The sequence below is a fragment of the Streptopelia decaocto genome, assembly GCF_964273445.1.
Source record: "Streptopelia decaocto genome assembly, chromosome: 1".
Taxonomy (NCBI): Eukaryota; Metazoa; Chordata; class Aves; order Columbiformes; family Columbidae; genus Streptopelia; species Streptopelia decaocto.
The window spans coordinates 15,221,755-15,241,451 of record NC_138663.1 but is presented as its reverse complement, the minus strand read 5'-3'; the positions used below and the strand labels follow the sequence as shown (position 1 = coordinate 15,241,451).

Sequence of the window (19,697 nt, the reverse complement as noted above, 5' to 3'; positions counted from 1 at the left end):
TAAAAAAAATCTTGTACGATCCTGAGCTTTTTGCTGCTTGGGCTTTTCCTGCTCGTCGCGTCGAGTCGGGAGGGTTAAAAACCAAAACAAAACACAAACAACAGGCTGTCTCCCCCCGGGAGCATCCGTCAGTGCGTGCGTGTGTTGTTTCCGGAGCGCTGCCGGCGGGCCCGGGAGGGGGAGCTCCCGGCCTCTCCCCGGCCCGCAGGAGCAGAGCGGCCGCGGGCTCCGGGCGCCGGTCTCCGCGGGGGGGCCCGTCAGCGCGGCGGGGATTGTGCCGCTCGGGGGTGCGTTGTGCGGCGGGGTCTGGGTGTGAGTCCGGTCGCTGAGGGCCCGGGCTTGGCTTGTTGCCACCGAGGCCAGGAGTCGCGGGAGAGCTGCGGCGGGAGCCGTGCGGGGTTACAGGGCACAGCTGTTGCTGGAGAGAAACATCCACGGGTTTGGATACCTGTGTGGTGTGGAGGGAGGCGGCGTGTATCTCAGGGTTGTCAGCAACTCCTACGGCCTCCAGTCCAGCCGAGTCGGTAAAGGGCACAAGGGGACCTTTACAATTCCCGCCCCGGGAGGTTTCTCCTGGGCTGAGCTTTGTGCAGCCCTTAAGGCCAAGCGCAGCTCTGGCCTGGGGGACTAACTGTGGCAATGCCTTCCGTGGACTGAAGACCTTCTAAGACTGGGCTAATGGTCTAGAATTATGTAAGTGAGCAAATCAGAAGTAGATATATGAAAGGCGGGAGGGAAAGGGGGAGAATAGTATTTCATTACTTTAGCATAAAGGGATCAAATAGATTTAATTAATTACCCTCAGATCAGGAAGTGCTAATACTGAAACTTCAAGCATTACCAGAACTTTGACCCTTGCTTATCAGTATTTTTTTTTCCCTGACTGTATCAGCACGCTGTTGTGCAAATACGATAACTCATGTTGTTTACAGTCTTGGAATCTAATACATTCTGGGATTTTTATTTGCACAAATCTACATAAATTACTGCAAAGATACTTAACTTGTGAGCAGACACTAAGCTCCATTTGCAGCCGCTTCGGAAAAGTTAAAGAAAAACAGAAGCAGGTAACTAGAAACTCAGCTAGATCCATACATGCAAAGAAGTGATTGTGATTTCTCCCTTATGGATAGTATGTATATGCATGTTCTATGTTTTGCTCTGCCACATATATTTCACATGTGACAGTGTGTTAAAAGATAGTATGAACTGTGTCTGATTACACTGGTAATAAGCAGTGGTTTAGAAATATGTAATAAATAGGGTGTGGTGTTTTTTGGTTTTATTAATGACATGACAGTGCTACCAAAGCAGTTTAAACACAATGTGCCACTGTAATGGGAAACTGCTGAGTCTTGAATTAGCAGCTGTCAACTTTTTAATGGACTCCTTTAAATATATTCCATCGAGCTTTTTAAAAAAAAGAACAAGGGAATTGCTCAGCATTTGCTTTTGGAAGCTTTTATATGGTTCTAGATGTGTCGGTTTAAATTAAAAGGAAGTGAGTACTTTTGTGATACTGAATTATTCTTTAAATATATCTGATCTCTCTCAGCATGGAGTTCTTGGAAAGAGAGGGATTACCTGCAAGCTTTAGAGGCTGTGTAGTATCAGGTTTAATGTCGGCATTACCGCTTTACCTCTGCTATGCTGTAGTATGAATTACAGCTGAATTGCTTGCTGTGTGCATGGATTACAGCCTACCTCCATTTGTGCTAATGAACTTAGAAGGAGAAAAACGTACAGTTCTTTATCTCCTTTGCATTAATTTTAAATGGTTATAACTGAAATCTAAGTGACGCTAGAAAACTTCAAATAGAGTTTTCATGGGAAAAAAAGAAAATCTACTTGTTTACCTGAAAACAGTGTCATCTGATGGAGTTGGCATATGTCTAAATCTGTGAAATACTATGGCTGTTAAAAGAGCTCTGTTTTCTGTAAAGCTAGAAATGTCCTGAAATATCTGACCAGTACTGCTTTATATTTAATTAAAATGCAAAACCATCATAGAATAATTTGTTTTAAACTTGCTATGTAACAGATTTTGACAAGTACTTATGAAGATGAAGACAGATGTCATACAGAAGTAGTCCTTATCACTATAGTATTTAATAATTTTACAGTTAACCAGGAAGGGGGAAGCATGTAAGATTTGTGACGTGTAAATTGGAATAAAATTATTATAAAGAGAGAGGTCCTTGACACAGCATGAATCAAGATTGCTTGTGAAAAGGGGGTTTGGCGAGCCTATTTCAATATATTGCATGTACGAGGCTGCATCTGGGGGCAGCAATACGTGCTGTACTTGCAGGACGAGAGCAGCCTCTCCAGAAAGCAGATGCTGAAAGACTCAAGGTTATTTTATACAGCGTGCCCAGTCTCTATTCCTACACTGTATTGCAGCCGTGTATCAATACCAGGTTGAAGCCAAAGGTGAGCCAGGAATGTTTTGAAAGGGAGGAGGAGCAGAAATAGAAAGTGCATCTCTGATCTGTGATGTGGCGGCAGCCGCAGCACAAGGCCTGATGCCAGCTGTCAAGCTTTCCTCTGGGGCCTTAGGGCCGTCAAATTTCACTGTCCTTTTGTGAGTGCCACCTCTGACGTTCTCTGAAAGTGTTTTTCTGTCTCTTGCTAATCAAGTTGCTGGCTAGAATTGATATCTTGGAGTGGGGGAGCAGTAATGGAGCAGAAAGTTTATGTAAGTGTGGTTCACATGCATGTGCTTGACAGGTACACAGCCAGTTTACCTGGAAGTTACAGGCTGAAATTTGCTGTGGCGGTAGCCCGCAGGTTTGGGTGTCTTTCTTCAAACTTTACAGCAACTGGCACTTTCAGCAGGGCAGGGAGGTAATGCAGTGGTTTGCATTTATGGTCTTTCCCAGATTGACGGGGTTTAGGATGGGAGGACGGGAGCGTTGACCTCATCTTGTTCCAGCAAATAAGAAGTGAAAACTTGCAAGGCTTCTGTTGATGTGAATTGTTGAATGTTTAAGAGTCTTTTGCTCCCAGTTGCTTACAGTAATTGAGTCCTTTCCCTTCTAGTGCTTGTGCTGCTCTCCTCGTTAGTATGTATTCCAAGATAAATGCCATACATGAGGCCTGCAAATACTGTACAGCAGAAGATACGTTTTCCATTTTTGTTTGCTGAATGTTACACCTTCCAAAACATGTTAGTCCCTAATGCCAAGAATAAACTTCATGTCCTAAGGTAAAACAGCAAAGGAAATAAACCTGTAACTTCTACTGCTCTCACCTTTTAGGTAGTAGGCACTTAAGGATCTGAAATGTAAGGAGAAATAATAACTAAAAGTTCCGGAGTTCTTTGATAAGTAATATCTGTCATAGTGAATTTTGGTTTTGAACTGTTGTTTTTTCTTGAATTACTTCTTTTTTTTTCAGACCTTAAGCAACCTGGAAAGTCAAGGCATTTGGGAACAGGGAGAAGGAAAAGAGTTGTAGATTTAGGACCTGCAGATTTCTGCAAGTGTTAAAACGGTGTTCTGGTGGGATAGATAACCCTCTTCCTCTACTTTGTCCTGTGCTCTGTCCCCCTGTTTCTTGCTGTCATTTGAAACCACTTGAGCAGTTCTCTAGATGTTGTGCTGTTCAGCATAAATAAACCTTTTTCTCTCAGTATTTAGATGCAGAAGGCAAATCCCAGGGGTGATAGCCCAGGCATGGTTACTTTTGGTTCACTGGTTAGCCATTGCTGGTTAAATGTGCTGCACTGTCTAGCTACCAGTTGGCAGACTCAGCAAAAAGCTTTAGAAAAGACTTGCTCTGTGATCCAATTGCCAAATACAGAGTTTAGTTCCTCCTCTGTAATCAAGCTGGAGTCAGCTGAGTATAGCTGAGAGTTTTCATGCCAATATCCTGCTTGTTGTCCTTTCCCTGCCTCTTTGGTCAAGTGACTCCCATTGCTGGAAAAAAATAAACTGAATCTCAGACTCCTCCAATTTAGAAGTATCTCCTGTTATCTCTAAACAGTAGGATTTCTTTCAACTATAGCAGCATCAGTTTGATGAGGAGGGACAACTTCCAGAAGAGTCTAAAGTCTTCTGTCTTCTGGAGTTTGCTATCTCCTGACAGATGGAGAAAGGCTTCAGACCTTCAGCATGAACACAGATAGTCTGATTCAGAGGAAGCAATTGGCAGGTAGGAAATATAATGTTGGATTTTTTCCATTTCCTTCCCTGTCTCCCTTTTTATTTCACTGTCAATTACGCTTTTGGCATTGTGGCCAGGAAAACAGCTTCAAGCTGGATTGGTATTGTCTCTTGCTGTGTTTTTCTTACAGTTAGGAAAGCACTTCTGTTTAAAGTTTTCCCTTATTTAGAATATCTGGTTTAAATGACTTAACTGTAAAACATAATCTCAAGTGATCTCACAGCTCAGTCCCTCTGCACGGAGGCCATCGCAGCTGTATTTGGGTTGATTAGTGCTTGCCATGCAGGCTGGTGCCTGGCTCCTGCCTTGTCACAAGTGCCTTGTGCCTGTCTGCACCGAGCTCCCCAGGACACAGCCCTGACGCAGCGTGGCAGGAATGCACAGAGCCAGCTTGGGCTTGACGCTGCGCCTGGGTTAATAACACTTCTTGGGACCCAGAGCGCAGGGGTAACGCTGCAAGGCAGTGGCTTCATCTGGAGTCTTTGCCATTTTCCTCAACGTTCTTGCTTTTGGAAATGCCATACAGAGACAACCGAACTGCCTCACTTTAGATGGAAAAAAAAAATGTCAGTCTTATGCTGAAGAAAAGCTGTTGCATAATTTCTGGACCCACACTGTCCCTAGAAATATAGGAACAATTGCACTGAGCTGCACCTAGGCTAATGAGCCCAGCTGGAGCTGGTTTGTTTCTGCATCTCTGGTACAGATAATCTGGCCATGGATAATTGAGTGTTGACTCTATAAATAACCCATGTTGAAATCCTTGTCTTAAAATTGTTTTCTCTTCTTCCAGTTAGCTTCCAGGCTTACCCCCCTGTAATCATTTCTTGGCTGACCAAAGGCTACTCTCAGCTCTTGACAAACAGATGTACTGTTTGTTCTTCCCACCTGAAGTGACATGTTACACCAAGCCTGGATGAAGCCAGGTTCTAACACTATAAAAAGCCAGCTAAGCCCTAGTAGGAAATAATCATCCTAATATGTTTTACCTATGCTCCAATTGACTCAGGTGGTTTAAATACAAATGACTGATACATGCCAAATATTTGATATCTTGGAAATGTTTATTGCATGCTTGTTCTCAGAGATCTCCTGTTGCCTATCTCCTAGTTAAATGTCTTCAGACAAAACTGATTCCTTTGTGTGGCCTTGCTTGCAAGTTTGACTCCTAATGATCTTTGTTTGTTTGCTTACTGTCCATGTTAAAATTCACAAGAATTGTTCTGAGTTGAGCTATGCCTTGTTTTAGTGAGAAGTGATTTTTCCCCCATTGAACTTATGTAAGTAATTTTAGAAAGTAATTAGAGCTCCTCATAGGAAAAATATCACATGTCTTCAGCTAGTGAGTGTCCACACATTTATTTTTTACTACAAGTTTTTCTAAAATATAGACTGTGTGTGCTTTTGAGAAGATGCACTAGAAGTTGGAACCACCTGTAGTGGATGACAGGTTGTTCAAGGCATTGCAAAGAGTAGGAGGGAAAGCTGAATTTCACAGCTGCGCTGGCACAGCTGTGCCACGGTGTGGAGAATGCACCTTGGTAGGTTGTTGTAAGGGAAATCATCGTGCCTTTCCCCTGTGCCATTCCTGCCGCATTCATACATGACAGAGGCAACACGAGTGGGTGAATAAACCTGGAATGCCTTGAATTCCGATCCACGTTCTAATCGCTGGGTAGCCTTGGAAAATACCTTTCTTCACACAGCGTCTGAAACACTGTGACCATGCTTCAAATTTTGGAAGCCTTGATTTGTTATTGATTACATAGTAGCTTGAAAAATCTGAGTAAAGGCCCATCTGAGAAGACTTTTATATAGGCAGAACAGACATTTAAAGTTGTAGACATACAACGCTCTACTATTCAGGACAACGATGGGAAAGCTGTTAGTATTATGAACAGGTAAATAGTTTATCCAAAACAAGTGATTTGCAATACATGAAATTCGTTGCAGTGAAGAATGGTTAAGAGGCCGTTCAGAGGTATAATGCGAAGTAGCTGTCGCTTGGACTCTCAGAGGTTGATTTGAATTTATTTCATTCATGTGCCGTTAGGTCTGAGTTTCTTTGGTTTGCAGTTAGAAGTCATAAATGATGCATGTTAAAGTAGAAACTGTCTTTTTAGATCTGAAGCTGCACGTAAATATAGAATTAAAGGGATTTTTAAGGCAGAGTAGTGGATAAGAAATGCCCTACAAACCCACTTTTATATTTGGGTATGTCTTTCAATGTTGTCAGTTCAGTTTTGTTCTGCAGAAGGTTGAGAGTTTGGTTTCTTGTTTATAAGAGCTCTTGCATGTAGTGAGGGAACATGAACAAGTGACTTCTTCATGAATTATGTTTTGCACATTCACTTTGGAGTTTGGGTATCGCATATGGGTATTTCTGCGCCATTCTAAATAATAATATCTATGGATAATAACGTGCCTGAAAGATGAGTGAGCTGATTTATCTAAAACAACTGGAATAACTGTACTGACAGCTGCACTGCTCTTGTAGCAGGGTTTGATGAAGCAAATTGAAACTTAAATATAAGCTTATTCGATTTTAAAAAAAAAGCAGTGACCGTAGGTGGGCAGATCTGTGTGGTTAGTTGGATTTTCAAAAGATGTCAGAATATTCCAAAGGGATTAATTTGATACCTGGGAATATCCATGAGGAGGGGCAAACACAGAAAACCAAGTAAAAACTTTCGTGTGTAAATTCAAACAAGCTTCCTAAAATATAATAATAATAATAATAATAATAATAATAATAATAATAATAATAATAATAATAATAATAATAATAATAATAGCAATAATGCTCATGAGAGTATATCATTTTTTTTTTCTAATAATTTTTAACTCTTTGCCAGTTGGGCTTCCAAAATACAAAGTTTCAGCAATCTTGTGAAAATCAGCAGCTGTGAAGAGACATCTTAATTCCTGTGCCCCCAGAGAACAGTATTTCATGTGCAGTAGCACACTTGTACTGGCAGCTGTCATTTGTGCACCTACAGACAAGACAGAGCTTATCCTGTGTCTTCTTTGGGGAGAGCAAAGGACAGTGGATACGGGATGAATCGGTGAGGGCGCTGGGGGCTGGAGAAGCTCAGGGTAACAGAGATGGAGCAAATTTAGAGATCAAACCCACAAATTAAAACAAAAATGTTTTTCATTACTTTTCTGCTTATAAAACAGCTTCTTAACAAATATATTGCTTGACCAGATGCTGGTTTTGGATCCCAAGTAACAGTTAGAGCTGAAAAAGCCGGAAGGTTTGACAATAGTTTTTATACAAGTCCTGCAAGGATATTATTCAGGGCTAATTTCAGTAAAGTTACCATTTTTTTACAAGTTTCTTCTAAGGAATGATAAAATGAGCTGGGGATGTGTTATCTTGAATGAAATCTGACATGATATTATGCACAAAACCAGACATAATTCTCCTGAAAACGATAGCTTGTTTTCCCGGAGTCATAGTACAGCATTGTTTTTTGCCAAACCACCTTGGTAGTCCCATATCACTCTTCTATGGCCTGTCTTGTCTTATCTGTAAGAAGAAATGCCATTATATCTGTTGGGATTAAGTAAGGCATTAAAGGACTATCAGTTTTCTGTAGTAGTTTCATTATAGACGAGGAGAAACATCTGATAAGTATGTAAAACAATAATGTACATAAATTCATTAAAGATGGAGATAGAGTGAAATATTTTACCTGATAAGTGTAAGTAAATAAAAGTATGTATAATCAGATGACCTTGAATATGTAAGATCTGCCCAAGGTCTGTGGAAATGGGTCTGTTACACAATAGGAAGCATTAGAGGATGGCAATACTGAGTTTTCCTCTATTTGCAACAGTGTATCTGGAGTAAAGTTGTTTAAGTTGCCTGTTTGGAAGAATGAATAGGTGAGTTGCTTTTAAATGTCTATATTTAGTAAACTAGAGTGTTGTTCCTCTTGTTACATTTCAGTGTTAAATGTAAAGATACTTGTATCTTACATCCAACAAATAGCCAAATAAAATGTTTCTCCTCACATACAAAATCACCCACAAAATTCTTATTTGTTGGCCCTGCTTACCTTTGCTTAAAGAGAAGTGCTGTTGCTTGATTGCCAGAAATATTTTAGCGTTCCACCTGATGTACCTGCTCTGTGTTTAGAGCTGATAATACATTTCCTTGCTCTGAGAACAAAAAATGTGGGGAATACCATTACCACTGGCCAGGGGTGATAAGATACCAGTTTGGAGGAGCCAGTGTGAGAGGATGGTGAGGGTGGTATATACCCTGTGGTATAAGCGCCGGACATGAGGTGCGAGATGGTTTTTACACTCCAGGCACATCGAGGTGTCTCAGTAGCTTCCCGTTGGATGACCAGAGCACCTCCTCCAGCACCAGGGGAAATTCCCATGCGTAAGCTCGCCTTGGATTTTTTGTGGTAGAGAGTCACTCAAAAAAGTGTGTACCTGCGATTCACTTGCTCTGTGGTTTCTCTTTTGCCTGAGGATTTTTGGCCTCGCTGAGCTGAAAAACATATATGACTTATAGTAGAGAATTGTCATTTTTTTCTGCAGTAGCAGCGTGTCTGTCAGGTGGCAAATACTGATTACACGTGTGGAATTGTGTCATTACAAGTGATAAATTCCTACTTAAATCTCCAACTCTTTTTTAATCAAGTTAATACCCTAAATCATTAATATCCTCTTTTATAGCTGAAGAAAGAGGCCCTGACACCAGAGTTAAATCTAAATCTTCCAGCTCAGTGATGTGAAGACTGACACTGTCGGCAGGGCCAGGTATTCACTCTTCCATCGTTTCCCTGTCCCTCTGATACGTCCGTCAGTGATACCTTGGATCTTTGTCTTTAGATCTCAAAATTCTTGTAAAAGGAGTAGACAAGTACCCAGCAGCTTCATTTTACATTTAGTAAATCAATTGCACTATTTGAAGCATTTTTTTGCTTTGCTAGAGTTCCGTTTGACCCTTTTTTGTGTGTGCTTTCTACCGAAGAGGAATGGAAGCATTCTGGGCAATGCTGAGTGTGTGGCTTTTTATGGAATTTGGCCATTTTTAGGGTATTTGGCCACTTAAGAGTAATTTAGTGATATTCTAGAGATTATTCCTCCTGTGTTTTATAATTCCCCTAGGAAATGCCAAGTTATCCCAGAAACAGAAGATTTTTCAGGAAAACAGTAGGTTTGTCCCACTGTGTTAAACACAAACACCTTCCTTCTCTCCTGAATCAAGGGGGGGAAAAAAAGGCAGTGTCTTCCTCTAAATATGCACTTGTGTTTTTTACTGCTTTTAGTTTTGGACTCGGGTTCATTTCTGCAGTTACTTGAGTTGTATCAACAATCCTTTAAAAAAAAACAAAAAAGGAAAAAAAAAAAACCCCTGCAGCCGTTTTCAGCGCTTGTTGTTCTTGGCACAGGATCAGTTCTGGTGTCCAACTGGTAGGACCTGAAACTTGGTGCTTAACAAGTGCCTGTAGTCAAAACAGTTGGTGTGTGCGAGCGCTGATCTGGTATTTGCTGCGGCAGGTCATCTGCCTGCTTTTTTACCGTGTGCAGAATACCTAATCACGTTGCTGTGTTTCTGTGACGGCATCTGTGGCAATGTGAATCGTTTCACGTTCCAAAAGTACATGTTTACAGTCGTCGTAGAATCAGATTAAGTTGGCAGCCTGCTCCTCTCTGTAAGTGGCTCAGTTTACATTTCTTCTTCTAGCAGGATGTTTTGCATAATTTTGCTGATCCTACTCACTTGTAGACTTTGTGAAATGAGATTTGTTTTAGCGGGTTTGTGTCAGAAAGCGAAGCTTGTGTTTATTGTAAATAAACACCAGCAGAACGGTGGTTATTTTAGCGCTTGATAATTTCCCAATTATGTCATTTGACCTGGAATGAAGCTTGCGATTGTCGAGCTGCGTTTTATGCAGCGGATCAGTCGGAGGGTTTGAGCTGGCAGTTTATTTCCTTTGTCAGTTTACAAGAAGTATCAAAATGAAACCGACTGTGCTGTTTCCTTTCCAGTGCGCAGCGCAAGAAGGGTGGAACGGTTTGCGGATATTATTTCCAAACTTTTTCAGCTGGACTCGGAATAGTGTTTTGTCAAAAAAGCTGGTAAAGTTATCTTTCGGTCTTGCAATGTTATGCTGTCGTTTGCTGGCATCAAATCGAAGTTTATTTTTGCTTAATCTCACGTACTGGGCTTTTTTTTTTTAGTTTTTTTCAGATTGTGGCTGCAAAATGAAAGTGCTTACAAGGTGTTTATGAACTCTTGTTATGAACCAGCTGCCAGTTACTGCAGGATGACACATTTCTGCAAGCAGTCTAGTTGTTCAGTTTTCTGGTTGCTGGCTGTTGCTTTTCGGGCATGTGTGGGTCTTTTTCTGGGTTAGTTTTATTAGAATGAATGCCAAGTACATTTGCAAACTTTGAACTGGGATCAGTACAAGGTGGCAGGTTTCATTTACTGAAATTGTAAGTAAGTATACATTGCTCAACTTTGCACAGTAAAGGGCTGTGCTGCAAAACACCTCAGGATATGCTGTAAATAGAAAAACTGTAATTTGTGCATAGGTGGTGTATGGAGTCGCAGTAAGTAACATCTTAATCAACAAGACCGATACGTTACTGGAACAGAATCACGTTGTGGATGAGATACTAAATTTCATTACCATGTGCTTAAATATTGTAAATGGGTAATAACAAACAGTATTCATATCGTGTTCGGAGCAGTCAGATAAATTAGTTTATGCTGTTTTAAGAAAAAGGGCTGTGAACTCGACTGTGGTGAACACAAGCTTAAAAGGAGTTCTATTATTCTGTGATGTTTACTAACAGCAAATAACTTTCTTACCTTTCTTGGTTTTAGCAATTATATTTTGTTTTTACTAAATGTAATGCCAAGCTGTAATCCATAACACGGGGTCTCTGAGTTATTTGTGGGTCAACCTAAAATGGATTTTTGCTTTAGGCCTCTTGTATGCAGGAAGTCAGATCGTGCTGAAGGAGAGTAATGTTTCAAAATGACTGGTGCTGACAAAGTTCTCGTGTCTCTCTTCTGACAACGTCAGAGGGATTTTTTGTTGTTGTTGTTTTAACTACCTACAAAAAAATGCTGAAAGACCAAAGGCACATCTTTGTCTACATTCAGGCTGCATCATGGCTTTTTTTCCTTTGCACCCTTCTGTGTCTCACCGATGGAGAAGACACTAACTGTACGCAAAACTCTTCACTTGATTTGATCAATTTTGAGTGGCGCATCTTGGGTAAGAATGGATGTATGTGGCATATACTAAAAAATATTTTCTGTTTGTAGTCCAAATTAAGATAATCTGCAGTTTCAGAATCATATAAGGATCTTTTTTGGGTACAAAACTGCTGCAATCCACCTGGAAATGTACGGTTGGCGTATTTTGCTGGCAACATGTTTACTGTTGTGTTGTCGTCTGCAAGGTTTGCTGTGGGCCGAGCGCTCGATCTTGTGTGAGAGAGTTGAGGCAAAAAGTTGAGAAAAGGCTTTCTACTCAGAACGTGGGTTTGCCTCTTTTTCCCACACGCTTTGTTTGTGGCTGTGGAGCTCATGTTGCCTCTCTATTGCTTTGCTTTTTTGCTTATGATTAGAAGGAGATGTGGTGTTTCCTGCAAAACAGCTGCCAGTATTCCCTGGTGACCCATCAGAGAGGATCCCGTGGAATTACAGATTCAAAGGCAGACCTAGAGGACTTTGGCAGCTGCAGCAGAGCTTTTGGGAAAGGTAGGGGGTTGCATTGTGTAGGATGCAGAAAAGAGGATTAGAAATGGAGTAACAGGGCATGGGAGAGAAGCTCTGGTGATTCAGAGACTGCTAAGTCTCCAACAACATAAGGACTTCACATCTACAAACAATTCAGATTTGGCTGAGAAAGTTGGACTATATCCATGTTTCCATAGGACATGGAGAATCTCCTGGAATAGTTTAAGATCGTTCGCAATGCTACTGGTGCAGAGTTTGCAATGCACATTCGGACAATATATAGCTCTGGGCTTTTAGACTCTTGCCACTAACTAGAAAAAGTAACAGATATTGATCTGGAATTGATTCTTTAGAAAGCGCAGTTAATTCAGTGCAAGAGTGTTAAACTTTCTTTCAGGATTAATGTCATTAATACATTAACTGTTTGACAGCAGAAGTCACATGTTGCTTGTCACTTGCTGCAGTGGCTGCGCTGAGACAGCTGAGAGGTTGCAGCAGGATTACTGCGGTAAAGAGGATTGGAACTTTGATTGTGCTCTCTCTGCACTTGGATTTGACAGCAACTGGTATTTAGAAACTAAACAGAATACGTGTTGTTATTTATGTGCAGTGTAAATGTCCATTTGGAAATATTTAAATGAGTTGGAAGAGTTCTCTTTCGTATTTTAAGTTTGAGCACGCATTCACAGCACTGCAGGCTCTGCAGAAACTGAAATGCATGTAGAATTTAGGTTAGTATCTTATGAGTGATAACTGGTTTTCTAGTTGTCTTGCAGGTTTTTTTCATTTTTTAGGGGCAAAATTTTAATTCTCCTTGATGTTTGTTCATGTCCAGTGACTAGGCCACTGCTGTATGTAAACAGGGACAGCCATGTCCGCAGCTGCGTGTGTGCGAGTTCACCTGCCCTGCTAGAGCTAATCTGTCTACACTTGAACTGTAGAAATTCTTACACAGATGGCTGGTTGTCTCCCGAATGTGTTACTGTGTGAATTTCTAATATTATAACAACTATTCGATGTGGAAATATCTTTTATTCATAAATCGATGTATTACATAGGCTGTATAACAGTAGATTTCTATATTGTGTGTAATTCCTTCTATATATATAAAATTTGATTAGTCAAATTGGTAGAAATATTGAAGAAAATTGTGTGACCAGGGAACTCTGATAGAGGAGCACCACTGCACTGGTTTAAGCAGTTTAAGCAGTTCTTTTTAGCAGCTGATGCCTTCTTGCTTTCTTGTATATTCCCACTGTTTCTCTTTGAAACTTATTACCACATACGTAGTAAGGAAGGAGGAAGCGAGAAGCAACCTAATAGTTCTCGAGAAGGAATATGTCAATATTTAGTTATGATTTATGTCCCCACCATCGAGATTTGTTTATGAGGTTTCATGCTTGGGCAAGTCCAGCCTCCTGCAGCCGCGCTTGCCCGGCTCAGATGGTGGTTTTCTGCCTCCTTGGCGGGATTACTCCTCCAGCTGTCCCCTGCGGCCCTACCTGCAAGGTGTCACCTACCTGCTCCCGCTGCCACTGAAGCGATGTTCACTCATAGAGTAGACGTGCAGATTTTACCCGTGCGAGCAGTGTCTGAGCACAGCAGTGGTTGTGTGGCACTGGCTGTCTATGTTCTTCCTCCCGTGTGACTTCGCACTGGTCAAAATTTCCATTTAGCTTCTAGGAAATTTCGAGAGAAACTGGGTGATGCTGATAATTCTCAAATATGTATGAGAGTCTGTCTAAACTGTGGAAGAGTTTCTGTAGCCATGTTCTGGGGGAAGAGGGGAGTTTGAGGAGGTAAAAGGAAGTGCCCAATATAGCAGTTGGTTCTGATCACAAGAACGATCAGCAATCTGACACGCTCAGATCAAATTAATAATTTTGTAATCTTTTCCTTCCCTATCTTTTAAGTAAACATTTATGTAAAATAGTGGGATGCACTTTATTGTGTTGTCATATGACAGCAGTGCCTCTTCCACCATTCTCTATGTCAAAGTGAAAAATCCAAAGTTAATGTACTGATTTGCTCTTGGAAATTAATAACTTGATCAAATTGTCTAGGGAAAAGCACCAAACGTTTAGCTTGACTGAAAACCCAGTGTAAAGAGACTGTTGAAAAATAACTTGCTATGGCATGTGATACTTAGATGACTTTCAAATATAATTTTAGATGGTCAGTATCTTGAATGTCCGTCTTTCCGGAAGATTAATTTTAATAACAGAGTAGTGTATTTCACTTCCAAATATATCCATAAGGATTATATTGAAGACACAGTTTACTAGAAGGCAGTCGATCTTGAGAAAACCTAGAGCTCTGGTGAAGATTGGAGTAATTAATCCTGAATTTATATAAATCATGTATGGAAATAATGTTTTTTCCAAAGTTTCACTTTATATACAGCTTGGTTTTGTTGGTTAAACAGCAGTTCCTTTTCATCAGTCCTCAAGTAATTAATGGGAGAGTTGCAAATTTTTATTAAGCTAATTTAAATTGATGAAGTAGTTGCCGAGGAGGTTGGTGAATCTTGAAACAATAACTATTATTTAACAAAATAAATACTGCGTGAGTGGCACTCTGCATTTCGGAGGCAGATGCACAGCTTACATGGTTGTTGCCACAAATTTGAGTTGAAATGAATGTAACTAAACTGCATCCTGCAAAGGACTTTTGAAGGCAGAGGCTGCACACTGGGGTGTGTGTGAGGATGAAGACTGGGAAATGACAGGTGGCATTTAGGTCAGGGGATCTACTTATTGTATTTTAAAAAAATTAAGAGTGCTTTTTTCTTCAGTTGCAGGAGAATCTGGAGGGAATTTCAGCATTTGTAATTAAAGCTGTGAATATGAATATATGGAAGTGCTTAATCTTTAATAGAAAATGCCTTATGTAGTCATTGGAGATCTAATAGAAACAGTTTGGTATATTCTTTAATATTTTTTTTAAGCATTTATCTTTGTTGTTGATGTATTCACCTATTGCAAATTAATCATGGCTGAATCCTTCTGCTGCTGGGAAGTTTTTTCTTGTGAGAACACCAGACAAATTGCCACGTTTTGATTCCCTGTGGGAAATTTTTTCTTACTTCTCCTTGAAACATCGAACTAGTGAGTGCAGGGTTGATGATGTAAAGACAAAACCTTCCCTCGCAGCAGCAGGTCGCTGCTGCTTCCTTAACCTGCCCGTGGCTGATGGGGCGATGCTTGGATTCTTCAAGTCAAGTGCTGCAGGCTTCAGATGAGGAAAGATAGCTGCACGTTGAAGGAGAAACTCCAGCTTGTCCAAAGTTGTCGGTCTATAATTACGTTACGCTTGCTGTGTTTGGTTACTGTGTCAGGACAGGGGTACCCGGCCGGTCCCCGCTCTCGGTGCCAGAGTCGCTGCTGCCGAGCACGGTCCTGCTGGCTGGGAAACTCCTCTTGCCAGCCCGCCCGTGTCGCGGGCTGAAGGGGCTGGGGAGAGGGTGTTCCCACAAATGGCGACAGGACTGTTAAGGATTTGTAGCACCTCTCAGCAAAAAACATCTCCTGTCTCTTGTAATATTTTGTATTTCAGTTCACAGCACCAGGCCTGTTGTTTGCAGTATGCTGTGGTTGGCTGGCTGGCCCAGCACTAGCAATTCTCCCCTGGAGAAGTATATAATTTGTAAAGAAAGGCTAAATACCTTCTTAAAATAATACTTTTATTTAACAATATCAGAGACAGGACATTTAGATATTAGTAAATACTAATAATAACCAGACCTAAATAATTTTGCTGAAGTCTGTCTGTCCTGCAGCCTGTTCTCCTGTTGCAGTGCTTGAGAGGTCTCTTGTGTGAGTGTGAACAGTGCTCACACAAGGGCCTGACCTCTAGACGCAATGTTTGTAACTGATATAAAAACTTCCTGCTTTTTTGCACTTGCCATTTGCTCTGTGTGGACAAAAACAAGCTTTTACCTTGATTGGTGCTTGGAGGTAACCTCCAAGCTATGAACCAGGCAGAGCCTGCCTCTCTGGAAGGGCTGGGAGCAGCAGACCTTTTTCTGTTTCTCAGTCTTCCAGTTATTTTCCTTACAGCTTCACATTAAACTTGAAATAAAGTAGTCATAATGTAAACTGCCCAATAACCAGGTCACATGAATTCTTCATAAATCATTATAGGAGCAATCTCATGTCTGTCACAGAGTATTTCACTGGCTCATCTGAGCTATTGTTACATACTATTTCTTCTTCAGGTGAAAGAGCTGGGAGTACCTCACACAGCTGCTGGTGGTTGCTTATTGCTTAAAAAATGGTTTGAGGTTTCTTGATGAAATTTTGTGGGAGATTATTAGCATTTATTTTACTAGATTTTACATTTTTCAGAGCTCCACACGAGTTGATTTTGTTTAATTATCATGTGGCTTGATTACATTCACAGCAGTAATGAACTGGTGTTCTTCTGAGTGATGAAATCATTGTAACTAGGAACAATTTCCTCTTTCACGACTTCTTTTTTTTCTTTAAGCCTATGAAGTGTTGTAAAGCTTATTATTTTTCCATTACAGAACGAAGACACGGTTCAATGTGTAAACCTTCCCCTTCTCCAGCTTCTCCAGCCTGCAATTCCAGGACATCCCTAGTACAGATGAAACCGAAATCCTGTATCAGCGGTCATAACCCTGTCAGCAGCAACTCAAAGCCATTCAAAACGCCCAAAGACAATCTACTTACCTCCAGTAGCAAACAGCACACAGTCTTTCCTTCAAAAGTACCACGGGATAAACCATGGTAAGTACCAAAATAATAGTTACCAAAGATGTTTGTGTTAAAAAAAATAGCAAGTATCTTTGTGTTCTAGTATGGGGGCCAGTTCTGTTTAATCTCTTCATCAATGATCTGGACAAGGGTATTGAGTGCACCCTCAGTAAGTTTGCAGATGACACCAAGTTGGGTGGGAGTGTTGATCTGCTGGAGGGTAGAAAGACCATACAGAGGGATCTGGAGCAGCTGGATCATTGGGCTGAGCCCAATTGTATGAAGTTCAACAAGGCCAAGTGCCGGGTCCTGCACTTGGGTCACAACAACCCCAGGCAGCGCTACAGGCTCAGGGAAGAGTGCCTGGAAAGTGCCTGGGGGAAAAGGACCTGGGGGTGTTGATTGACAGCAGCTGAACATGAGCCAGCAGTGTGCCCAGGTGGCCAAGAAGGCCAACAGCATCCTGGCTTGTATCAGGAATAGTGTGGCCAGCAGGAACAGAGAAGTGATTGTGCCACTGTACTCAGCACTGGTGAGGCCTCACCTGGAATCCTGGTGTCAGTTTTGGGTCCCTCATGACAAAAAAGACATTGAGGTGCTGGAGCATGTCCAAAGAGCAATGACACTGGTGAGGGGCCTGGAGCACAAGTCTGATGAGGAGCAGCTGAGGGAACTGGGGCTGTTCAGCCTGGAGAACAGGAGGCTGAGGGGAGACCTTATCTCTGTCTACAACTACCTGAAAGGAGGGTGTAGCATGGAGGGGGTTGGTCTCTTGTCCCAGGTAACAAGTGACAGGACAAGAGGAGATGGCCTCAAGTTGTGCCAGGGGAGGTTCAGATTGGATATCAGGAAAAAATTCTTCGATGAAAGGGTTGTCAGTCATTGGAACAGGCTGCCCAGGGAAGTGGTGGAGTCACCATCCCTGGAGGTGTTTAAAAGATGTGTAAATGAGGTTCTTAGGGACATGGTTTGGAGGTGGATTTTGCAGTGTCAGGTTAATGGTTGAACTTGATGATCTTAAAGGTCTTTTCCAACCTAAATTATTCTACAATTATATGTATATTTCATAATCATTAAAAAAATTCCATATTCTCATCTAAGTTTACAGTTTAAGCCTCTACATTTTCTAAGGGAGGAAATTGGAATGTTTTTAAATTTGAAAAAGGAAAAAATATATATAGGAAGAGGAAAAAGAACGGGGTTACTTCTCTGATGTTCTGCCAAATGTCTGCTTTTGTAAGATGCATATAGCAAGTGTGATATTGACCCAGTTTGCTATCTTTAGGGTCCATCTTCCATTGCAGTATCAGCCATTAAAACTGATGCTTTTAACCAGCCGGGTAATTTTTTGCAGAGTTCTTAATATTTGCTTAACTGATATTCATGAAAACTTACTGGTTATAGTCATTTATCTTCAACTGCAGCTGCTCTTGGAGCTCATTCTGTGTTTTGATAATGTTTGATACCTTATAAGAAGACAGAAGAAAATTCTTGGCTGCAAAACTCACTATTTTGGGAGAGTCTTACATCATGTACTGTGATATATATACACATATAGGCTTTGAGACTTGCAGGCCCATCCTCCCGTGACTGCAACGACAGCAGCCAAGTTGCAAAAATGTAAACGAGAGCAGAACTGGGTCACTATTTTATCCCTTAAGAAACTATTTGGTCTTAAGTTATCTATAGAAAAGATGATTTGTGATGAGATCACCAGGTTGGTGACTCGGGATCTGGGTTCAGTCCCTCGTTCTGCACAGGCTGCTCTTGCGAGTCCATCTCCTTGGCCCTAGTTCTGTGTCTGTGAACTTGAGATAGTACGACTTCCTTTTTCTTAAGTTTTATCTGCTTAGCATGTAAAGATCCTTCCCTTTTATATGTAATATTTGGCATAAGAATGTCATAATTTTAGGTAGGGTGTCTGGACATAACTGCCTTAAAGCAGTAAATAATCTAGTGCAAACCATTCACCCATGAGAAAAACTATAAACTCAAATTATGTTAAAGTAATATAAAAGCTCATGTTTTCTGCCTGAAACATGCAGTAGTTTGTGTGATTTCAAAGACAGCAGCTTCTGCCTAGCTGTAGAATTTACCATGCACTGGGACAAACGTGATCAAAATCTGATCTTCCTATAAATCTGAACCCGCCATCTCTATAAGTACAATGAGCATTCTGGACAACTTTGGTGTATAAATCTGAAAACAGAAAATACGGATGTTTACATTACTCACACCCATACACACAGATGAGATAGAGGCTATTCTAGTTAATGTGTAAGTGCCTCATTTACTATTTTTAAAAAGTATTCTTGACTGAATAGTGACCTTTTCTTCTAGAAGCTGGAGAGGAATTTTATAGGAGAGTGATTTTTTTTAAGTCTAATTAAAAGAAAAGCAGAAAGGACTTTAGAGTATTAACACTCTTAACTATAAACTTGTTTCTCGTCCTAGTGTTACAGACAGCAAGTTGCATCTCAGCATACTGACTATAAACAGTATCTTCCGTTCTGGCAACAGATGGCATTCTGTCAGTCAGTAAAAGCTGGAAGGGAACAAAATAACTGAGCATTTCCACCAATCCCTTTTCCTTTTAGTGGGAACATCCCAAGCGTTTACTGATGATTAACAAGATAGTTTTAGCTGTTTAAAGCTGTTGTGCTGCCCTGTTAATACTTTGGCAGTGAGCGTTGGTAGTTGTACCTCTGAATTACCCAGTTCTTACAGCTCCTCTGGGAGACAGTACTGTGGTTTTGTTTACCACTGGGGAAAAACGAGGCATATAGCAGTTAAAGATATTGTAGTCATCACGTAATGAATAATGAACAGTCTGAAGTAGAGATCAGTGTGTCTCTCAAAATTTAGTGTTACGTGCCTTGCATAACGTGACTTGTTAAAGAACAAAATCAGTCAGATAATCATCACAGGTTATAGAGAGCTGGAAGCTGTTATGGCAGAAAGTGTTTGTTCCTATTTATTAGTGGATTTTGTTTTTATTTAGAATTCTAGAAAATATTCAGCAGGTCTGATTTTCCTAAAGGACAAATTGTTTGTAAAATTTATTTTTAAGATAAGATTATATCTTCCAT

The 19,697-nt window shown here is 40.8% G+C and overlaps 1 protein-coding gene across 13 annotated transcripts in view; it reads left to right on the top strand.

Annotated features, from left to right (window-relative positions):
• Positions 1-19,697, top strand: part of ATXN7L1 (ataxin 7 like 1) — a 115,514-nt gene that overhangs the window by 63,872 nt on the left and 31,945 nt on the right. For 5 of the 13 annotated variants that reach the window (XM_082068768.1, XM_082068761.1, XM_082068767.1 and 2 more), the window contains one exon: positions 16,419-16,641. In XM_082068768.1, coding sequence (XP_081924894.1) covers positions 16,419-16,641 — 223 coding nt within the window. Of the gene's footprint in view, positions 1-9,550; positions 9,846-10,124; positions 10,273-10,512; positions 10,637-10,735; positions 10,750-10,805; positions 11,424-16,418; positions 16,642-19,697 lie in introns of those variants that run through there. The other 8 variants (XM_082068772.1, XM_082068774.1, XM_082068773.1 and 5 more) reach the window with 8 other exon arrangements.